The sequence below is a fragment of the Colossoma macropomum genome, unplaced genomic scaffold, assembly GCF_904425465.1.
Source record: "Colossoma macropomum unplaced genomic scaffold, Colossoma_macropomum, whole genome shotgun sequence".
Classification (NCBI taxonomy): Eukaryota; Metazoa; Chordata; class Actinopteri; order Characiformes; family Serrasalmidae; genus Colossoma; species Colossoma macropomum.
In genome coordinates, this window is record NW_023494806.1 from 25,358,575 (window position 1) to 25,381,644 (window position 23,070).

At 38.7% G+C, this 23,070-nt stretch overlaps 2 protein-coding genes across 2 annotated transcripts in view; one reads left to right on the forward strand and one right to left on the reverse strand.

Annotated features, from left to right (window-relative positions):
* Positions 1-7,998: 7,998 nt before the first annotated feature.
* Positions 7,999-16,996, forward strand: tmem175 (transmembrane protein 175). The gene is made up of 10 exons (XM_036597860.1): positions 7,999-8,439; positions 8,580-8,618; positions 11,013-11,110; positions 11,249-11,300; positions 11,435-11,470; positions 11,670-11,753; positions 11,836-12,000; positions 12,650-12,731; positions 12,860-12,995; positions 13,737-16,996. The coding sequence occupies exons 1-10, from the start codon at positions 8,239-8,241 to the stop codon at positions 14,404-14,406; spliced, it is 1,563 nt and encodes a 520-aa protein (XP_036453753.1). The 5' UTR covers positions 7,999-8,238; the 3' UTR covers positions 14,407-16,996.
* Positions 16,997-19,183: 2,187 nt separating this feature from the next.
* The window catches only part of cds1 (CDP-diacylglycerol synthase (phosphatidate cytidylyltransferase) 1), a 38,242-nt gene continuing 34,355 nt past the window's right edge, over positions 19,184-23,070 (reverse strand). Inside the window, exons 11-13 of the mRNA XM_036597861.1 lie at positions 22,747-22,866; positions 22,536-22,639; positions 19,184-19,545 (exon numbers count right to left, since the gene is read on the reverse strand). Coding sequence (XP_036453754.1) covers positions 19,413-19,545; positions 22,536-22,639; positions 22,747-22,866 — 357 coding nt within the window. The 3' untranslated portion in view covers positions 19,184-19,412. The remainder of the gene's footprint in view (positions 19,546-22,535; positions 22,640-22,746; positions 22,867-23,070) is intronic.

Consider the following 23,070-nt stretch of genomic DNA (forward strand, 5'->3'; position numbering starts at 1 on the left):
TGTCACAATATGTTTTTCTGTGCATATTGTGGATATTGTCAGTATTAAAAACCACTAACTAACTACATGCTTCATTACAAAGTGAGTATAATTAAGCCTGTTTAATTGTATTCAGTGCAATGCAGTTTGAAAACAGCGAACAAAAATCACTGTTGTTATGGGTTTATTATTATTATTATTATTATTATTATTATGGTAATTTTTGTGGCACTGCAGGTTCGATTTTGTCTGTTCCAACGTATTAAATCTTAGAAAAACTAAATATCATGATGCATATTGTGTATCATAAAAATGTCTTGAAGTATCGTGATATACTACTTTTTTTCATATCATCCAACCCTATTTGAAATTATAAATAAATTTAAAAAGGAAAGTGCCAAAGTGAAAAGTATGATTAAAAATAATGTAACTCTGTCATCGGATGATCAATTGTTCTCTCTGTTGTTGAAGATGCTGGATTTTGTGGCACATACTGGAGCCTACAAACTGTAATTTTCATTTTTATTTCATTTTAACTGTTTTCATTTATCAGCTCTTTTCAGTTTTGGATTTTGGTCCAGTGTGTTCTGATTTTTTACATCCAAAAAGGACTTGCAATGCAATGACCAAAGACATTTTCAACATCTGGAGCTAAGATGACACGAATAACCTCTGCATAATTATGATGTGTCCAGAATAGCATAGTCCAGTATAACTGCTCTACTGCGATCAGCTCTGTTCCTCAGCGTATTTGCAGAAGACAAGCCGCACACTCACACAACACAACTGACCTCCATCATGAATCACTTTGCAAACACCTACAGCAAACATGGTCATCAATAATACGCTCAGGACTGGAGGAAAGTGCATCGTCAGCAACTAGTAAATAAAGGTCAGCAAAGTCTGGGCAGTCAGAAGAGGACTTTATGCTCAAGGCCGGCTCTGTTACCCTCCATACAGTTCAATTAGGATGCTAACACTTGTCATGCCATGTTGTAGTCCCTTAAACTGTCAATATGATTAAATCTGAGTCAGCTTTTAGGTTGACAGCACAACAGGTCACATTCACCAGTCAGCCATAACATTAAAACCACTTCTTTGTTTCTACACTCACTGTGCATTTTATCAGCTCCACTTACCATACAGTGCATCTTGTAGCTCTATATTCACAGACTGTAGTCCATCTGTTTCTCTGTATACTTTGTTCGCCCCCTTTTACCCTGTTGTTTAACAGAGCTGGTATTATTTGGGTGGTGGATCATTCTCAGCACTGCAGTGACTCTGATGTGGTGGTGGTGTGTTAGTGTGTGTTGTGCTGGTATGAGTGGATCAGACACAGCAGTGCTGCTAGAGTTTTAAACACCTCACTGTCACTGCTGGACTGAGAATAGTCCACCAATCAAAAATATCCAGCTAAAAGCGTCCTGTGGGCAGCGTCCTGTGGGCAGCATCCTGTGGGCAGCGTCCTGTGACCACTGATGAAGGACTAGAGGATGACCAACACAAACTGTGCAGCAACAGATGAGCTACTGTCTCTGACTTTACATACACAAGGTGGACCAAAAGGGTAGGAGTGTCTAATAGAGTGGACAGTGAGTGGACACAGTGTTTAAAAACTCCAGCAGCACTGCTGTGTCTGATCCAACGGTACCAGCACAACACACACTAACACACCACCACCACGTCAAAGTCACTGCAGTGCTGAGAATGATCCACCACCCAAATAATACCTGCTCTGTGGTGGTCCTGTGGGGGTCCTGACCTACAATTTGCATTTATAAGATAAGTGGACAGAGTCTAGAAACAAAGAGGTGTACTTAGTGAAGTGCCAGTCAGTGTATTCTACCACATATATACGATTTTATTTCCACTTATGACCTCACGTTTGTGGCATACATGGCTGAACAGTATTTAGGATCAGGTCTAGTTTCTGGGTTCAGTTTCTTCTGGCTTAAGTCATGAATGCTGTGTGATTATGGATGTTTGGTTGCTTCTGATTGGTTGAAATAGTTCACACATTTTGTGGTTATTTGGTTAAATTTATCAACTTAAAACTTAAGATAGTTAACAGTGTGGGCTATAATTAAAAGCACTGCTCTTGTAATTTTATGTCACAATTTTGATTTTATAAAAATATGAAAAATGATTGATCTTAGAGACCAACTTAGAAGCATCCCCCACATGCTTTAGTCAGGCATTAGAGGTGTTATCATAACCCGAATCACGCTCTGAAGCGCCCGGAACATTGACTGCATTGCTCATGGAGCTAGTATATGAGCCGCAACTCGAGCCATCCTTCGAAATTGTTTTCTGTAAACTCCACTTCATCTATTTCTTCTGCAATCCAGGGCACAGCTGCGGAGCAACATGGATTTAGCATCTAATATCCACCACACTGCTATTATAAATTACAGAGGTTACGCACCATGAAATGGAACCCCTGCCGCGTGTTAATGTTGTGGAGCATCAATATGCTTACCAGCCTGAATGATGCAGTTTTGCTGACTGGTTTGTGAAAACAGTGTATGAAAACGCAGTTAGAAGCACAGCTCTGGGGTTGGATGGCTAAAATGATGACAACACAGCAATTTGAGAAAGTAGATAAGAAGTATATATTATTTTATTAAAATTTTATTCAAATGAACATCAGTTACATCAGGGTTCACCAATCTTATCTCCAAAGGGCTGATGTGGCTGCAGGTTTTCATTCCAAACATGTGAGAGCACACTTCCTGCAGCCACACCGGCCCATTACAGATAAGACTGGTGACCCGAGTTAAATTACTGTAAGGATACAGATCTAGAATCAGCATGATTATAGTCTTAAGGATACGAAAGACGGACTCTAGCAAGTTTAGTCAGGTTTATAAAATGTAGTACTGCGCAAAAGTCAGAGACCACCCTTTCATTTATTTAATTTCAAGTCAGAACGGCCGTAAAGTGCGTTCTTCACATCAGGGAAAAAAAAGCAGAAAACATATTTAACAGAAAATTAAGAAGCCTCAAGAACGAAATATAATATTTTTTCAGTATTTAGTGTGTCCAACCTTCACCTTCAGTACAGCTTGCATTCTTTTTGTGAGACTCAGTCTTAGACGTCGGTTGCATTTTCTGCTTCTCACAATCCAAGTAATCCCAAACACATTCAGTGATATTGATGTCTGGTCAGACCAGTTGCTTCCTTTTTTTCCTTTTTTTGTTTAGTTTCTTTTCTCTGTAATAGCTTCTTAACAGCTACACAGCCTTTCAGACCCATAGTGTTGAAACTCCTTTGGATTTTTTCAGATCTGAAGTAAGAGTGGAGCTTGACTTTCATCTCTCTCAAAGTTGAAGCTTTAAGTGCTTTTTATCTAATTGTGATAGTTTTGGTGGCCCACCAGCTCTGGCACGGTTGTTAGGTGTCTCAGTTTCTCTATTTTCTTTAAACTGTTTTTGCACTTATTTTCCTTTGACTTTTCTCTTCTTTATGCAGGTAAATTGTCTTAAATCTAATCTCCTCACAAATATCTCCTTTAGCCATTTAGATGCACTTGAGAAGGTAATTTTCAGGCCGGCTAACTTGTGTTTGAGTAGTGCTTATGTGAATGTTTTGAAGGTCAAGATGATATAAGTGACTCCTCTGGAAACAGCTTTAGTTGGGAAGACACAGCTGTGACTTATTGGTATTAAGATCAGAAGGATGAAAAAGTTAAAGAGTCAGTAGAGCGTGCAAAAGTAAAGAGTGGATAAATTAAATACTAATATATTCTATGTTGCCCTGCGATGGACTGGTGACTTGTCCTGGGTGTCTTGCCTTCCACCCAATGACTGCTGAGAGAGGCTCCAGCTCCCCCAGCAACCCAAAAGGAGAGGCGGCTTAGAAGATGTGTGTGTGTATGTGTGTATTTAATGTTATACTTAGTATTGGAGCCATTTGTGTCATTTTCCTGTTTTTTTTAACTGAAAAATAAATAACTTGGCCATTTTGGTCAAAAATGTAATAAATGAAAGGGTAGTCTCTGACTTTTGCACAGTACTGTACAAATACAATGAACAAAAATCAGATCATTGTGTCAGCAAAGTGTTTTTTTCTGTAGAGACACTGAAATTATGAATGTCCATCACTTCTGAACCAAACAGGTTTGTCAGTTTTGGAAACAAATGTTATGACTCCACTGGAATTCACCTCTAAAGTTAAAAAATTACAACCACAAGCAAGATCCAGGATATATTTGGTACATAATTATGCAAATATAATTATGCATACAATATATAATTAACACATAACTGGCACTAAATATGTGTCTTAATATTAATCTCCCCATTTCGACATGGTTCTTTTATGCAATTAACTGCTAATACCATTGATATTTATAGTGCCTCTCCAAGTGTGTGCATGTGAGCCATATTTGGCTGTTTACTTTTGATAAGTTTCCATTTGATGGCAAGAGCATAGTTGTGACTGGCTCGGTCATTCTGTAATGACCATTATGGGTACTCACAATATAGTCACACCCATACAACAGTAAAATGTCACTACAGTGAGATGCTCCACAAATAAACAACAGTTTTATTTTTGTAAATATACTAATGTAGTATTATGCCAGTCTGGACGGTCATGCAAATTCAAGCTGTCATCTGCTGCAAACCACTCTCCACTATCTACTGGGGTCAATGTGAGTTAAAGCTAATACTCCTTTCATTTTGAGCAACTGATATTAATGAGCCAGAAACCATAAGCAAAATCTATACAATCAATAACTCCTACAATATTTATACTGAAAGCACCAAGTCAATTGATAACTAAGCACCACATCCTGATGTATAAGGCGGTATAACTGAAGACTGACTGGCTGTAGCCTGAGGCCATGACTGTGTGTCTAGCCACTCCAGCCTCCAGCCCCCTTCACACAGGTTCTAATCTGAGCCTGCTGCTTATATCTGACTCCCAGCAGGTTCATTTAGACAAGTATTCAGAATATAGGGCTCCTATGTTTGGTCCCCACACTATGAGGTGAAACAGTGACCTACTACTAGTGATGAGATGTTCAGTTCAGTTTGCCAACTGATTCTTTCAAAGTGCACATTTTAATGAATCAAATCAATGAGTCATTTCCATACCAGGCCACTATGATTACTGGTCAACTTTATATCCATCTCCTCTACTTACAAACGTATTTCCATCCCCTCAATGTACAACAACGTTTAATGGTCTGGAATGCAAAGAGCATGAGCACACAACAGAAAGCAAAATACAGTCTACAGATAGAAAATATAATCAAATTCTAAGTTTTTCATGCATTTATTTTGTGACTTTTGTGTGGGTTTATGTGCCATCATTCATTTTCACATTAGCATGTCATTACCCCGTAGAATTAAACAAACTGTGTGTCATTAAAGCAGATGTATGTAAATATATGTAAATGACTTCTGTTCTGATTGGCTGCCCTGTATTATGCCCTATTCAAAAAGCAGTCTGGGCCGAAACATAATAACTTTGCATGCATTTACAGGACTAAACTGCTGCAAGTTGAATAAGTGGACACATAATATGATATGATGACAAATGTGTTTTTGTGACATCACAAATGGACTGGACTGTATGGACTGGACTGTGAAAGGTATGTTTTGATTTGTTTACACTGTTACACTAGGTTTACGTACTAGCTTACACCAAACTCTTATTTTAAAAAACGAGGAAAAAGCACCTTGATGATGAGCCCTGTTACAATGTGTTATATTGCGCTGTAATTTTGTGAATTGTGCCATTCTCAACCTCCACGCATTCAAACTACAAAGTGGGAAAATCACAGACACTTCCATGAATGTGAGTACTGTTAGCAACAAGCTAGCCAGTTAACGTTAGTGATATAAGTGATATCTTTAACGGTTATGGTGGATTTACCTTCTCAAAATAGTGAATGTTACTGTCAGTGTTATAGATTTAACCAATTACTATGTCTGTATATCGACTAAAGAAAATACCAGTTAAAACTAGAGAAGTGGTTCTTTATTGCGAGCAGCCATGTTGATTTGATTCATATGCTGAGCTCAGAGTTCAGAACACCATGACTTTCCAAATAGGAATTTCCAGCTGAGGGGGGCATTTTCTTTGATTTTTCCTAGTCAGAGAAGGGAAATTCCGAATGACAAGATTCAGTCAAATGTAGCACAATAAAGTAATGGAATGGCCCTTAAGATACTGTCTGGGATTCTTGCAAGTGGAAATGGTGCAGCCAAGTGGACCTGGGCTTTTTAAAACCCAATTTTGAAACAAACGGTGAGATGCGGACCCCCACCCCGTCAGACACCGTACTGGTACAGGATGCAGTATACAGCACACAGTATGCCTGTGGATTTCAACTAATGGGCTGCGACCCCCAGTGGGTAATGGTGATACTGCTAGGGGACTGTTGGTCATCGTTTTTTTTAACCACAAAAACTGTTGATTATTTGCAAAAATAAAACATCACATTTATATCAAGCTTGATGATGTTCTGGCAGTATGCTAGCTAGTTCATTTTTATTTTCAGTGCAGGTCAACCTTTTATAAAATTGTATGGAACTCATTGATCACAGATAAAAGGTTAAATGAAGTCTTTCAAAAGGAAAGGCCATCTACAAGTGAAGCAGCCACCGTATCTCAGACTGAGGAAACTGAGAAAACTAAGCATAAACTGAAACTATGAAAATCCAGCAAAGAGTAGCGTTAAGCTTCACGTGTGTCAGACTTTACCAAACAAGCTATGCCATCACTTGGAGACTAAACAGAGGGAATATGTACCTAAACCTGTCAAACTGAGCCAGAACTCTGTTGCAGCTTTTCTCTCTTCAGCCTGACATCCAACACTCGGTAGCTGCCAAACAAGATCAGCTGTTATTAGTTGAGTCAGAAAAAAAAACAATCTGATCAGGTAAATCTAGCGAGCCACAGAAGCTTTCGTGGTAGTTTGTGTGGGCTGCAAGTTGCAAAAGGTTGGGAGCCGCTGCGGTACGCTATTTTGGATGCAGCCGTTGGGTAAATCAGGAGCATGTTCAATCTCAAAATGTTGTGCACCATTTTGCTATGGTTTCTGAGTTGAACAACATGTTTTGTTGAATCGGAGTGCAACAGCTTTGAGGTGCATTTTCTCTCGTTTGACGGGCATGTTAGAGTGTTCCCTAATCATCAGTGATGTAACCCCACCGTATTAAAAAGACACAATGTGCACACAATGGATTCTAATAAAGTCCTCTACAATGCGGCCACTGCAGCTTGGTGTACACAACAACTAAAGACGTTGGAAGACATTTGTTGTAGTATTAAACATGTACTTAAGTCCGTATCAGGCTCCAAAAATTCTTCAAAAAGAACGCCAAGAATGGCCCTCTCAGCTGCCATAGTTGCAATGCTTGCATAACACAACAGTGTCCAATGCACCACCGTTTCCATTAAAGTAAACTCTTTGCTACGTTTTGTTGGGGCTGAATACAGCATAGGTGCGTTAAACTGGGTTCCTTCCAGACCACAGCTCTGTAGAGCAGCGTCCTGCTTCATTAAACGCTCCTGATTCAACCCAGAAGCGAAGGCCATCATGAACATGAAAAAGGACCATTAGAAACCATTAGGATTAAAACCTAATGGTTTTGCTTTCTAATGGGAACAGGCATAATGGTTTTTTAATAGAGACCACTAGTTTCCTGTAGAACACCTTTAGATCCCATTAGTAAACCATCAAATGCTACTAGAATCAGCCACTGATCACCTGTTAAACTGTTACGGTCTTTTACACTGTGAAATCAACCCTTTAAAAAAGCCAAACACATTACAAAACCATTATGAACCAACAGAAACACAATGGTTTCTATGTTTTTTCAGCAGAGTGAGTGGTGCTAAGTTTGATGGAGTTGGCCTTGTGAATCGGCTCGGCCAGTTAATTGCAAAAGAACGGACCTGCTGCCGCTCCACTGACCTGTCCGTGTGCTCGCAGCGCCATCTGCCGGCCGCGCAGCGCAACGCAGGAAATCAGCGCTCGTGATCGTCACGTGTCAAAACATTGTGTCACTTCCTTTGGGCTTAGTTCAGTGCTTCCCTGCGCCAGGCTCTGTTTTTTCGGGATACTAACAGCTGAATATATGTGTTAAATCTGCCGGACGCTGAGAAAACAAGCAAGCGTGCAGGGATCTTACAGAATGCAGCTGTTTGTCTCACTGGCGATCAGCTAGTAGTTCATTCTCCGTTTATTCTCTGCTGCTCACCTGGCCGTGTGTGTGTGCGCGAGACCCTCCGCCGCCGCTGTGATGGGAGAACACAATGAAAGCGAAATTATCGAGCACCACGACGACGAAGAAATGGAGAAGAGAAACAGGTACAGGAACGACTCCAACTCCCTTCTGGAGAGTCTGACTCCGTCCGAGAGAGACGGACAGAGGAGCACTCAGCCTTCTCACCGCCTCTTAGCCTACAGCGACGCGCTCATCTCCATCATAGCCACCGTCATGGTAAGACCAGCATCCTGTGCTGCCTCTGGTTATTATAGGGTTAATGCCCGACTCTGTCCACCGACCTGCTCCTGTATGTCATACAGCATGACGAGCCTCATATTAACCTCTGAACTCTTCATGAACGTCTCTGTTCACAGATTTTACCTGTTGCCCACACGAAATTCCAAAACACTGAGGTAAGACGTGTCAGCTGTTCACTTCCACATCCCATTACTCTCCATATGCGAAAGATTCTTATTCTGGAAATGCTTCTACACATTTTGAGGCATTTCTAGTGAGGTTCATTTTCCAAAATATTAGGACAGGATTTTAGTCCTGGACTAAACAGCAGTCTGATTGGAGACAAAAGACACTGGTTCTATATAGAACCACGAACACTCAAAGAACCATGTGCAAGGTGAAACAGTTCTTTGCATGGTGAAATGGTTCTTCAGATTGATGGAGAACGTGTTGTATATGGTTCTACATAGATCCTTTTTGAAAATGTTTCTTTATAGCACCAAAAAGGGTTCTTCTATTATGACAAGCTTGACAAACTAATAGCAGAGCTCTTTCCAAAAAGGTTCTGTGTAGAACCATATACAACATATTCTACATCCATCTGAGGAATCATTTCACCATGCAAAGAACCATTTAATCATGCACATGGTTCTTTGAGTGTTCTTGGTTCTATACACAACCATTGTTTTTACTAAAGAACCGTTTAACAACCATCAGTCGTTTCAGGCTGAAATGTTTATTTGCATGGTGAAATGGTTCTTTTGATTGATGGTTCTTCAGTGGTTCTTTAGTAAAGAATAAGTGCATAGAAGTGTATAGAACCTTGAATATTCAAAGAATCGTTAAGGAACCATCAGCCTTTTGCAGATAAGATTGGACACCCCTGGTATAGCACCAAAAAGGTTCTTCTATCGTTACAATGTCAGGTTGGTACAAGAACCCTTTTTGGTGCTGTGTAGAACTATTTTTTATAAAGGTTCTTCATAAAACCACATACAACACATTCCCTATTAATCTGAAGAACTACTTTACCATGCAAAGAACCATTTAAGCGAGCAATGGTTCATAAGTAGAACCATTCCCTTTATAAAAGAACCCTTGAAGAACCTTTTTTAAGAGAGTCCAGGACTAGGCTTAATCCCTGTCTGGGCGGCTAAAACTTAGCATTGTTGAAAAGCAGAAGAGACTCTGGCTTCCAGACATTTTCAACCCACACGGAGGAAAAGGCCTGAAGCATGACTCAGTCATTCTGCTTTCCTGCTCTGCTTGTCTAAGTGTTGTGTTCACTGAACAAAATTGATGTCATTTGAAGCTCTGTGTACATTTATAGAATGAAGGATGAAGTTCAGACCTGTGAAGCTAATTAAAGCAGTTTAAGTTTGGCATTTATGTTCGTCTCCATCTTGGTAGCAGCCTTTACTTGCAGCTGTAGTAGCTTTGTAAGATATGGGGTTGAATAGGTGCAGATATGAACTTGTGGGACCGTCAGCGATGTCTTTGCCAGGTTTATTCAAGGAATTCGTCAAGCAGAAACAGGTTTTATGATGTTGAAAAAAGTGATCACGGAAAAAATAAACAATTAAATGTTTAGATTGGTTAAAATAAGACGAAAATAAAATTAAAGAATAAATTAATGTATAAAATCAAAAGAATGCCTGCTCCAGCATTTCGGTTGTCTCTCTGTATCTGTTCCCAAAACACAGATAATGGCCTGCTACTGTTGACCTCGAGCATGTCCAGCCTGCCCCAACTTCTTAATATCTCCGTTTTCAAGCCTGTCTCTTGTACATCGACCGAGAGCCTCTGTCCAGTCTTGAAGTGTTTTCTTATACCTTTTAAGTGCACAAACTAGATAGATTAGTAGGATGTCAAAGATGATACACGCTGTTCTTATTTGTACAACTAATTACTTTTTGGGCTCAGTGTGACCTGTTATTTATGACCGTAACTGCCACAGAGAGGGAGAGAGCACAAGGATCCATGAGTCCCCAGGCTAACTTTAAATAGCTAACCTTAAATACCCAGGTCTAAAATGATCAACTCTTCAGTATAAGCTAATTTCAGTAAATCAGTAGATATGTGTATATAGTATATGCTAAACACAGCAAATCAATAGATACATATAATTCAAGGACAAACAATAATCACTGGGTAAACATAACCAAGAAAAATAGAGGGATAACACAATGAATCTTAAAAAGGGAGACAGTGGACAGCTCGCTTTCACTCTTTTAAAGGGCCTGTAATATGGAAAACTGAATTTTTAATTTTTTTTTTTAATGTAGTATGTAAATGTATAACTTTTAAAACATCCTGTACAAACACACACACACACACACACACACACACACACACACACACACCAGTCTTAAAGACACAAAACAACCTGAATCAAACGTCAGAATGCATCTGCTGATGCGTTTTCATATCATGCCTGTAGAATGCTGGTTGAACCAGCCCTACAGAATTGTTAGGCTTAGCATTCTCCTCCAAGCATGTTGAGCTGTCTAGTAACAGCAGTTGGACAAAAATCCCAAAAACGCATTAAACTATTGTTGTTCCACACACAGGAACTGAAGGACAGCATTCAGTTGCTCCTCACCACTAAGATTGCAGTCTACTTGATGACATTTTTAATAGTCACTGTTGCTTGGGCAGCCCATATCAGGTGAGTATGGCTGAACTTTGCGTGACTGTTATGTTAATTAAAAAAAAAAAAAGATTCACCAAACTGCACATGCACCTAGTAAGTTTAACATGTCTGATGTTTTTTCCTTTCTTATTTCTTCAACCATTCTGATGTTAGGTTGTTTCAGGTCATTGAGCGCATTGATGACACTCTTGCACTTCTTAATTTGGTAGGTTCTCACAGAATTGTCATACATTTCAGATACACACATGGCCATAAATCTGTATAACATCATGTTAGAGTTCTTATTTTTGATCAAGGTATAATGCAAGCCTTTCACTTCTGTTTTTGCTCCTATTTCAGGCTTGCATGATGCTGATAACATTTCTGCCTTACACAGTGAGTAATGCACTTTTGAGGAAATGTAGTTAATTTTAAAAGTGCTTCTTACTTCCTCATTTAACCTTTCACTGTACAGTCTCATATAGTACTTCCCTACGAAACCCCAAGTTCACTTGAAAGTAAAAGGTAAAAAGAAGGAAGCTGATTTGAAAAAAAACTCTGGAGTGACTGACGGTATTGTTTTTACCTCTTGCAGTTTTCTCTGATGGCGACATTCCCAAATAACGTTCTTGGCATTGTGTTTTTCTGTGCCTGTGTCATTGTAATAGGCCTCATTCAGGTAAGGAAGCTAGACTCTTCTTTAAACGCTGCTGCTGGATGAAATATTCCCACTGTGCTGAAATTCACTCTTGTGTCCACAGGCGGTCATTGTCATTTATGGATTTAGCCGTCCTTTCCTCCTGAACGAGCACATTCAGATGTCGGAGAACCGAGCCTACTACAGACGCCACATCCTCGAAATTATAATGAGGGTTCCTTTAATGTGCTTCTTTGCCAGCATCTTTTCATTCATCTTTTTTCAACTGGTTAGTGTTACATTTCACACTTTCTGCTGACCATTTAAAGCAAAAGAGCACAGATGGTCTTTTGCTTTTGCTTAAAACATGATTACATCATTATAATGTTATGATTTTAATATTAATTGAAGATATATATTAATTAATATTAATTAATTAATTAATATATCTTCAAACATCAGTCAATTCTGATGCCAGCATATAAAAAATCTAGAATTTGGAAAATGAAACATGTATATTCAAATAGTTATAAATGGGGTGAAATCAATGAAAAGGATTTTTTGGTTTGAATTATCAGTCATATCTACACAACAGTCTATTGCCCACAAATTAAAAAAAAAAGTCAGCCAATGCCAATATGATTCTGATACCATCATGGGTTCCTAACAACTTTTCTCCATGAAGACAGCCTTCTAACAGCTTTTTACTAGATTTAGGGGAAGTTTGTTGTCCTCAGGACATCTCACAGCTCTGACAGTTTAATACCTAGAACATTTGTTTCCTCATAAATAGGTTAAAACTGTGTAAAATTTATCAAATTTTAATTAGGCACAGTATATAACTACAACACAGTAATGGTAGTAATGCTATGTGATTGACTTTAAATCTGAACTTTCTCCTGAAATACCATCCTGAATCTGTGCTTTTTGTCTTTCAGTCTTATGTCCTGCTGGCCATCATTATATTCATGCCCTATATTTCTCAGTCTTTGAAATGGATTCGGAATAAAGCCATTGGTGGTAAGTACTGTAGATGCCTCTGGTTGCTTTCCTAGGTTGTGAATTTTAGTTCTGAATCAAGTATGCATTTTTTGCTCATATGTAACTTATTTTAATGTGAATTTAGTCTCTGGCTGATTTTTTTTCAGGTCCATCAGACGACACTCCAGACTCGATGCTGTTCTATACATACCACCCGAATGAACCGCTGAGCAAAGAGCGAGTCGAGGCTTTCAGTGATGGTGTATATGCCATTGTAGCCACCCTTCTCATCTTAGACATATGGTCTGTATCTATGCATGTTTTTATGTTTAAGGAAATGCCCACTATGCCAGTATTTGAGATGCTAGAAATACTTTTCAGCAACAGAATATTGAGCGAATATTTTTAAGTCCCTGTTCTTTTGCCCTCAGACTGCATGAGTGCCCTCTTGGTTGGTGTGAATTTGATATCACCTCCATTTTTGTTTAAGATTTTCTTCTGTGAGGCACAGTTAACTCAGCCTAGAGCTGGTGGATCTCAAGTTCTGCAACTTTCATTGCTCGTATACTCACTCTAGATTTTAGTTAACTTCAATCTGTCACACATGCACGCATCACCATAGTGTTTAAACTCCCAAAAACATCTCCTTAAAGTAATGTGTTCATTTTGAACAACCAAACATTATGTTGGCAATAAAGGACTCTAATAACTTTTTAAAACCAAGTTTTTCGGGAACCGTAAGTACTTATACAGCATGGGTGTTAACGCCATAGCCCTACAAATGGAAGACTGGGGTTCAGTTCCTGCTGAGGCAGGATTACCATCTTTTTAGGGTCCTTTGGGGAAGACACTATGTTTACTTCCTCTTACTTTCATCTCTTTAAAATGAGTGACTGTTCTATGCTCTACATTTAGGTTGCCCTTTTTCCCCTTGAGCCCCTTCCCTACAAAATGTCTGTGCACAGGCCTGTCTGTTCAGAATTCTACATGTGCAAATTTTACAAGCACTTACTAACAAAATGTCCACCGCTCTGTTCCCTTCAGTGAGGACAATGTGCCAGACCCTTCCCTTGTGCAGAAGGAGTTCGGCGGCAGCCTCTTCGCAGCTCTTCAGGAGTATGGCCACGAGTACCTGGCCTACTTTGGCTCCTTCGCCACTGTGGGCCTGCTGTGGTTTGTGCACCACTCACTCTTCCTGCACGTGACCCGGGCCACTCGACTAATGGGCCTCCTCAACACCTTCTCCCTAGCCTTCATAGGTGGTCTACCACTGGCCTACCAGCTGACCCACGAGTTCCCCCGTGGCTCCCGCAATGAGCTAGAAGCCATCCAAATTAGCTGCGTCATTATTTTCTTTGCGGGCCTCTTTCAGCTGGCCTTGTGGGTCACTGCACTCTTCTCAGAGCGTGAGACACTGCGTCCGTATGTGCATTATGGAGGCCGGGAGCACGCCTTCATGTTCGCCAAACTCTCTCTCTATCCCTTTGTAGCTTTAGGGACTTTCTTCTTCACCTGCATCCTCAGCCGCTTCAGTGCACCCATCTTTCACTTGATGCAGATTGCTGTCCCCTTTGCTTTCCTGCTGCTCAGGCTGCTGGTGCGAGTGACGCTGGCCGTGCTCAGGTGGCTCTTCTGTCCTGCTAGACCCGACGTCGGAAACACACCAGTGGAAGAGGACGACTCACGTCTGCCCTTTAATGACATTGTCACCTAGCAGGAGATGGTCAGCGCTGGGGTAAGTCCAGCAGGTTCTGGGCCCATATTCACAAAAAATCTTAGAGGTCCTCTACAAATGCTTGTAATTTCATGTAATGTGATTTTTTTGCTGTTCCGTGAGTTTGGAGGAATGTAGATAATGTTATCATGGACAAAGTCAGTTAGCACTGAATGGCTATGTTAGGACTTTGGGATAAGGAGGTCAGTGCCTTCTTTAGTAAAAAGACAAGTGGAACTACGAAAACCAGAGTCGTGGCAAAAAAAACAAACAAAACAAAAAACAACAAAAAACCCAAAGCTGTAAACTGAAAAACTCGACATTTTCTAATTCAGAACAGATAACATGCCATGGGGAGTTTCATGAGTAATTGGACTGAAAAGTGTTTAACATACACTGAGCTAAGAAAACCCCATAACCCACCAAAGCAGATATTGTCATGAAATTTGCAGTGAGAATCTGATTAAATTTAGAATAAACAGTAAAATCAAATCTGCTCAAGCCTTTCATCCATCAGTTATTGATGAGACCTTTGATTGTGACTTTAGATTTTTTTTGGTAAAATCTTATCAAATGTATTTGATTTCTTCAAAATTCTCAGAATATTAGTCACTGCATTAAGAAATTTAGTGAATACAGGCACTGATGTTGGACAGCAATTTTGTTGGATTTCATAGGATGTGAAGACATAAGAATATCTCAGACTGCTAAAGCCACCTATCCTTAATCATTCCTAACTTTCCATACGGGTTGGTTCCAGAAAAAACCCATGAATCAGCTTACTTAAATTAAGCTGTAGTGTCTTTCTACTAAGCACTTCTGACATACTAATGCAAAATTGAGCAAATTACCCTCTGCTTTATAGTGTGAGCTGATGGTCAAACTTCTGCGTCTCTCCCATTCACAGACAGTGTAAATCATGGTTTGGACTGCGCAAAAATAATCATAGGCCAGATTCTTAGACGCTAGAGATGTGCTTATTTAAATCTAACCATCTTTTGGTTTATTTACCCCTTTAAAGCAATTTTAACAATGACTTTATTATAATTTGTAATATGTTTATAATCTCTTTTCCCTAGATGTGCAAACTCTCAGAGCCATAAGCTTAAAGTGATGCTTCTGAAACTACGATGGTTAGTTATTTCTTTAGAGAAGATTACTCACACTCCCTCTCAAAAACATATCCAAAAAAATGAGCAACATGCTATGATTCAAGATGTCTTGAAGCTCCACTGACATTGAAGATCAGTAGTCAGTAGTAGCATTTTGAAGTACAAAATGAACATTAGTACTCCTAATAGACATTTGCACTTGATTTGATACTATATTGATATGATATGATACTAAAATCTATCAAGCACCTTAGATGTTTCAGTGAAGACCTCATTGCACTTTACCTAAGATCCTGAATTCAGGTTTGATTTTTGTGTATTCTGTAGAAGTAAATGTAAGCCATCATAATACGCATGTTTTTATATTGTCTTAAATGTTTGTAATCGTGTCATGCTTCAGAAGGGCAGAATGTTAGATGTTAGGACTTTGGAATAAGGAAGCCAGTGCCTTCCTTTGTAAACACAGGTGGTACTACAAAACCAGAGCTCTGCGGGTTATGACTGCTGTGTATTTGTAAGAGTGCGATTACTGTACCTGCCACAAGATGATGCTGTTGCATATCTGTTACACATATAATTAGCATTGTTAAGTCATCCTTCCTGACCTCTTTCAGCACTGTTTTATGTTACTGGGCACTTCAGCATGCTTTCCTTTTCTGTGTAAAAGAGACATCTGAATGTCACAAGGGAAATATTATCACTGTCAATTTTAAGTCCAACTAAAAACACAGCATATCAGTTTATTCTCTGAATAATAAAGTTGCAAATTGCTGCTTGCTGGAGTCAGCTTATACCTTTGAGTTTTTATTACGTGTGTGTGTGTGTATGTATATCTTATGGATGGGTGGATGCTGAACAAGACAATAAGAAGCGAGATGTAAAGAAAAAAATACAAGATTTTATTAACCTTCAATAATGATAATAATAATAATAATAACAACAACAACAACAACAAATCAGCTTTATATATTATGTTTGATTTCTTTAAATTTCCCCTAACACCATTTTTGTTTAAGGATTCATGGTAAAACCGACTGTTAAACATTGCCCATTTAAAAGGTATAGATTCACATTAGAAAACAAATCTGCAAATCAAAGTCATAAATAATTATTAAAAAAAAACAAAAAAAAACAATGAGATCCCAACTGTTTTTTTTTTTAAAACATTGCATAACATCTGAGATTGATGAGTAAATAAGCTAAACCCCATTTGGTGTTAAACTACTGAACAGTATATGCTTGTACAATATTACATCTTGGATAACATCTGAACATAAACCGTGCAATAACTCCTAAGTTGAAAACATTACAAATCTGGTAGCTTCATAACAAGCGCAGTCACTTGCTTTTAAGCTGTTGACACCTGCTGCATTTTCTTTTTGGTCTGACAGGGTTACGTCTATTAGACATGCAACATTCATACGTGGCAACGAACTGTCCATGGCAAGAGCAAGTTGAGCCATGACTTTAACAAAAAAGCCTAAAAGACAGCAGACCTGAAGGAAAACAAGGGGCGCCTGTAAACAGACTGCAGATAGGAATGATTAGGGAAAGACAGTGGGCTACACTGATTTAAAGTACACAGTACAAACATCTGGTCCCAAACTCCACCAAGTCCCTACTAGATTTCTACAGCAACGGTCACTGGACAGGGGAAACCCACTAAAGATATTTCCCTAAGAACTGAAAAAGTAGTAAAATGGTGAACCTGCAAATAGTTAAAAGCATTTACAGGTATACATCTATAGTTCACACATGTATTTCAGTATGTGATTTTTCTTACTTATAAAGTTATAACTGGATACTTCAGTGGGTTATTACTTACAGGGGAATCCCACCCATTTTTCAAAAGTTCTGCTGAATGATTAAATCATTAATATGTAAACTAAGTCATTGTTAGTAGTTTCATTTTAAAAGCACAATTCTAGAGGAACTTAACAAGTCAGAATTGTTCACAGTGGTGGTGATAGGAACCAGACATCCAAAGAGTTGCCTCTAAAAACTATCACACAGAGTTATTGCAGGAAATGCTTACAGATATGCTGCTTCATGCCTCAGACAGTGTTTTAAACTGTTTTGAGAGAAGATTTGGGCCCAAAACGTATATTTGAACATAAATTCATAGTGGGGAGGTACATGCAGGGAGTTATAAAGTAAAACTCCCCAAAGAAAACTTTTTTTCTGTTTTATCATTATTAACAATACATTTAACACCTCAGATGACACGTGTTGGTTCAGTAGTCTTTTTGGATATTAACTAAAATGGCTATATGTCTGCATTGTAGACATCACAACCCCTGGTTCCTATCACCACCACTGTAAAAACTGTTGATAATTTTCTCTAGAATGAAGCATTTCACATCAATCTAACGACTTTGTTAACATCGTAATGACTGCATTATGAAGACACAAAATTACTGAGATGCCTAGTGTTCAGATAGTTCACGTCAAAACGTGCAGAGCCTGAAACTATTTGTATGTCTGTTACCTGTGAAGCTGTTAGTTTGTTAGTCTGGGGTTTTATACAGCAAAAAAGACAGTGCTTTGGTAAACAATCAGGAAGGACTTTTGCTAATCAGATTAACTAGAAAATCCAAACCCACATTTTTATATATATATGTTTAGATCAGTTCCTGCAATATACAATATTGCTAACAGATGAATTAATAAAGTAATGCACATCTACTTCGCTCTGGATTTCAAACAGTCTTCATCGAAGCACGTCCGAATCTTAAAATATCCTAAACACAAAGTCTACCACAAGACGTCAGTGTTTGATAATAAAACCTGAAGAGGATATTTTAAAACATTGTGGCGAGTCCTTCACCACGCCTAACTACAGTGCAACTAAAACTGGTCGACGGGGTAGTGGAAGCACAGCAAAGATTCAATTCACAGATTAGTCACTTCAAATCATCTTCCATAAAAATAGCTGTTTCACCCCAAGTAACAATCAGTTCAAGTCTTATTCATTCTCCAAACTCTCCTCCCCACAGAGGTTTGCTCATGCTAAGTTTCAGGAAAGGAGTTACATCTAGTTTGTTTGCATATATTTCCTCATATCTCAAAAATGTATAAGGTCTAGTGAGTAACACAAGCATACTTTATATATTATACCATAACTCTGTTAGTATAATCTATGTCTATTTACATTAATACATAAGAGAGGTATGTGCTCTAATGCTAACTGTATCCAGTGCTACTACAGTTCCAGACCAGGAACAGGAAAAGCAGGAAAAGAGAAAATGGCTACTTTTAGCAGTGGAAGTAATGGTTTGCCTTGAGAAACATGCCTCTGTATTAGTTTTTTTTTTTGCTCAATGTGCTGCCTGTAAAATCAAAATCATCATTAATGAAGCACTTAACATGCTAATCATGGCCATTAGCATCTCAAAAGCCAACGTCACAGTCTACAGTTATTGCCTGGACTATATCTTCTGTAAGTCAATAAAAAAAAAAAAACATTAATCACACAAATAAATTACACTAGAATCACTTTCAGAATCAGTGCAATGCTCTTACTTTGCATAAAAACTATTATCAAACTTCTGAGCCCTCTACATTCACTTACCATGTGCTTCCATTTTTCTTCTGTTTGCTGGAAGACATTTCTCAGAGACAGTTCAGTGTAGCACCCCCTTGTGGTCAAAGTCTGGTGCTGCCACTTTTTTTTTTTTGTTTTGTTTTTTTGATTTTAGTTCAGTGAGCTGCTCTTGCAGTGGAAGCATGAGGTAAAGTCTACTGCAGTGTGTTCATTTTGTTGTAGGATATCTCCAAAATTGCTGGAGAACATGTTGGGGGGTGTTCTGTACGTCCACAGTCATGTGTGTGACTAGCTAAACATAGTTAAACATGACTGTTTTTAACTGCAGTTGTGATAGGTTGACCGTTCCCTCATTGCTCCAGCACAGCAGGGGGCAGCATGCCCTTCTCTCTCAGGTGGTTGCGCAGGGTGTTGAAAATGCTGAGCTGTTGCTCAGGCTGCAGGACCAGCAGCTGCTGTAACACTTTACTGGGGTTCGGACCCCTAGAGGACGAAAAGGAAAGTCAGAGAAACGGCAGTCAATACTAGAATGGGATCAGTTTCACTCTTTGTAATTGTCAGCAAATCTCTAGGATGGCCGGGAGAACATCTTTCAGGTCATCGCATTGGTCACCAACCTTATCCACAAAAGGCCGGTACAGCTGCAGGTTTTCACTCCAGTCAAGCAGACACACACTTGTTTGATCAATCAGTTGGTTTCACTCTTCAAACTATTTATTAGTCATGTGAGGTGTGCTCATGCAGTCATACCAGGCCTTTGCAGATCAGATTGACGATCCCTGGGTCAGAGGATTTAAGTCCTAGTCATGGGGTCTCTTTTATCTAAAGCTGTATAGAACATGTTCTATATCAGTGTGTAAGAACCTCCAGAATGCACTAGAAAACTGTGATTTGTCAAACATCGACAATGATAAATCATACACTGCTCTGTTTGTGCATGGCTAGGCTTATTTACATAAAGAAACAATAAGCCAGATATGTTATGTCACATCAACGCTGAAAAACATTTAGCTCCAAAACAGTAACTTTAGAAGAGAAGGCAAAAACATTCTTAACTTTTAATGTAAGTTAATGTAAAGTGGTTTCATTCCAAATTATATTGGCACATTTCTATTAGTCTGTTCATCATTAATTTTTCACACAATGTAAAGCACAACTGCTGTTTTAAAACGATGTAGAAAAACAATCTGACAAGCTGAAATAAAGTGCTGTAAAAATGTTATGTCTACAAAAATGTGTAAAAACTTTGTTTAATATGTAAATGAAAATATGATCATTTGATAATTACGTTTTCACTTATAAGACTTCAATTTGAACATGCAAAAATATGTAATTGTCTAATCATTTCAATGCCAATATGTTTACTGTTGACAATTCAGTTAGATAAATTGTAACCGAACTTGTACATGCTAAAACAAAATAAAACTGAATTTTGAATGTATGAATTAGGCTTTTTTATATTTCAAATTTATTTCTATGAGTATTAATAATATTTACTTGCTTACATTGAATTTCTGATATATAAAATGTGGATTAAAATGCCTAAAATGCCTTACACATGCATGGCAAGGTCAGCCGCTGTCTGCATCACAAAATCAATGTGTAAATGTTCCTTTTATATGGTTTTATTCATTTTTTCAGGTTGAACTGCCTGATTATTAAAGTGTATGACACTAATCATTCCGTCCGTTATGCTGAAATGGCAGAAATTTAATGGGAGTTTGTGCATCTCATAATGGGTTTACCTGCGATTACACTTCTCTACCACTAGGAGTATGCACATGATCAGAAGTAGTTATAAATATACGAACACTCACACACAAGAAGAAATGGTGAATCTTGTCATATGTGTAAAAACCCGGTGTATGTGGGGTATATACAGGGCTGTTAAATGAGAGCCCAGGAGATTTTCTTTCCCTGCTTCCTAGACACCTGATCCAACTCATCAGCTAATTCTTGAAGCTAACATTCTTGAATTAAAGTAATCTCATTTCAGAGAAACATCTCATTTTCACTGTTTTTAACTAACCCTAGATGTAGTTGGATCAGCCAAGACGTGTTTTGTGTCCAAATTTTGCTTCTTTAGTTTAGCGCTGGCGGTACGGGGCTGACACTGCTAACAACACTAGAAGTCAATAGTCACCCAAATCTTTTCTGTAAATATATCCCCAAGACCTCTCTCAAACCACATCCATGTCATGCGTAACTGTGGATGTAGTTTAGGACACAGTATGACTTACTGCGAGCTATGAGAATAAACACAACTTCACCGTGTTGCTGAAAGCTGCGGGTAGCTACACAATAAGTGCACCCCTTCACGTGTACACATGTCATGCAGGTATATGAATGCTACACATTATATACACAATTTTTGTTGTTTCTTTTTATAAATTTGTAATAGAAACAACAGAAATCGTAAAAGCTATCTGTTGCATGAAGTTTTATTAAATTTTTTAAGTTTACAGAGATCACAGTAAGTCATTCTGTATCTTAAACCATATCTCATATAACAAGTCTGTGTGACCCTAATGAAGACCAGATAAAGTTTGAGTGAAGTAGCAGTAGTGAGGCATATGAATACACTGAAGTAAACATCTTTAAGATGTACTGTTGATATATTACTTACGTTAAGTAGATGTATTGTTAAAATAATTACTTCCATTACCCAAAACCTAACCCTAACCCTAACTTTAACCTCAACCCAAATCCTAATCCTAACCCTCATATGTTCTTGACATGAGTCCTTTGAGTGTTTGTTTCATCTACAGGGACCACTCAAAATGAAATGTCACCACTTCTGCTTCTGGACCTAGATTTTTGTAGGGCAGTATCATCTCAGATCGAACAATAGCATTGTGCACTAAATGGAAAAGACAAATTACTGTGTGACACCTCACACGACTGAATTTTGCTTAGATTACCTTATGCTAGCAAGCTAAAAATTTTAATTTTTACTTGCACAAAGTGCAGTTACTGAAATACATCTAACTCCTGCTTAAAATTACGGCAGCAGACTCTCCTGGCCCTTCCCCTTGCAAATTCAATGAGCGGCATGTCTATTCAATTTACACACTTTTTGCATAATGAAACAGTTCCATCTGTAATATGTAGCTTCCAAATCTCACAAGTAGAAAACATCCTCATGTTTACTATAATTGCTCTTAACCATCTACCTAGCTAGCCATATTTAGTGATTGCAGTTCATCAATTGCATTGTCTTAAGAGAGGGACTTTACAGCCAACTATCAAAATCGTCACAGAAATTCAAACTAGAGAAGTCATTTTTCTTCTGTGATGCTTCAAGTTTTAATGTTTGGCGTCGTACACATATCTGCTTGATTTGGTCCACAGAGAATACTGGTCAATAAAACTGATAAAAGTGAAAGCACAAGTTGTTTAGCTTTCACATGTATCTCTCCATCATAGAGAACAGCTCTAATGTAAAGGTCAGTGTGGCAGCCACTTGTCCTTACCTGATAAAGCTCGCTATGTAAACATGAACAAATGTTGCCATCAGGTACTGACAGTCAAAGCGATCCATGATGCCACCATGTCCAGGGATGGTGTCTGCAAAGTCCTGTGGAATTGCAATCTCTGTCAGTATAACTAATAGGATAAAATAGGTGACTTCACACAGGAACATGACTACTTTTACTGGAGAGATTGAGTGATGGTTAGACTTACTTTGATTTTGAAAGCTCGTTTAAATCCGCTGGCGAAGAAGCCACCGAATGGTCCAATCAGTGAACCGAATGTGGAGAGAGCAATGCTGTGAATCTGAAATGGGTACAGGTTCACTGTTTTCTGTAAATAAAGAGCAGATCCGGAAAGAAGTTCAGTCAGAGACCTATACATGACGAGAACTGCTAACAAGCCAAGCTATCAGATAAGCCAGTCATTATCAAGCCTAATGCTGGAATACCACTGCTGCCCAGCACAGTTAGTGTCTCCCCTACTTTTAACACACCCAGTTCAGCTCACTGTAGGCTCAAACCAGAGGCTGTTTTA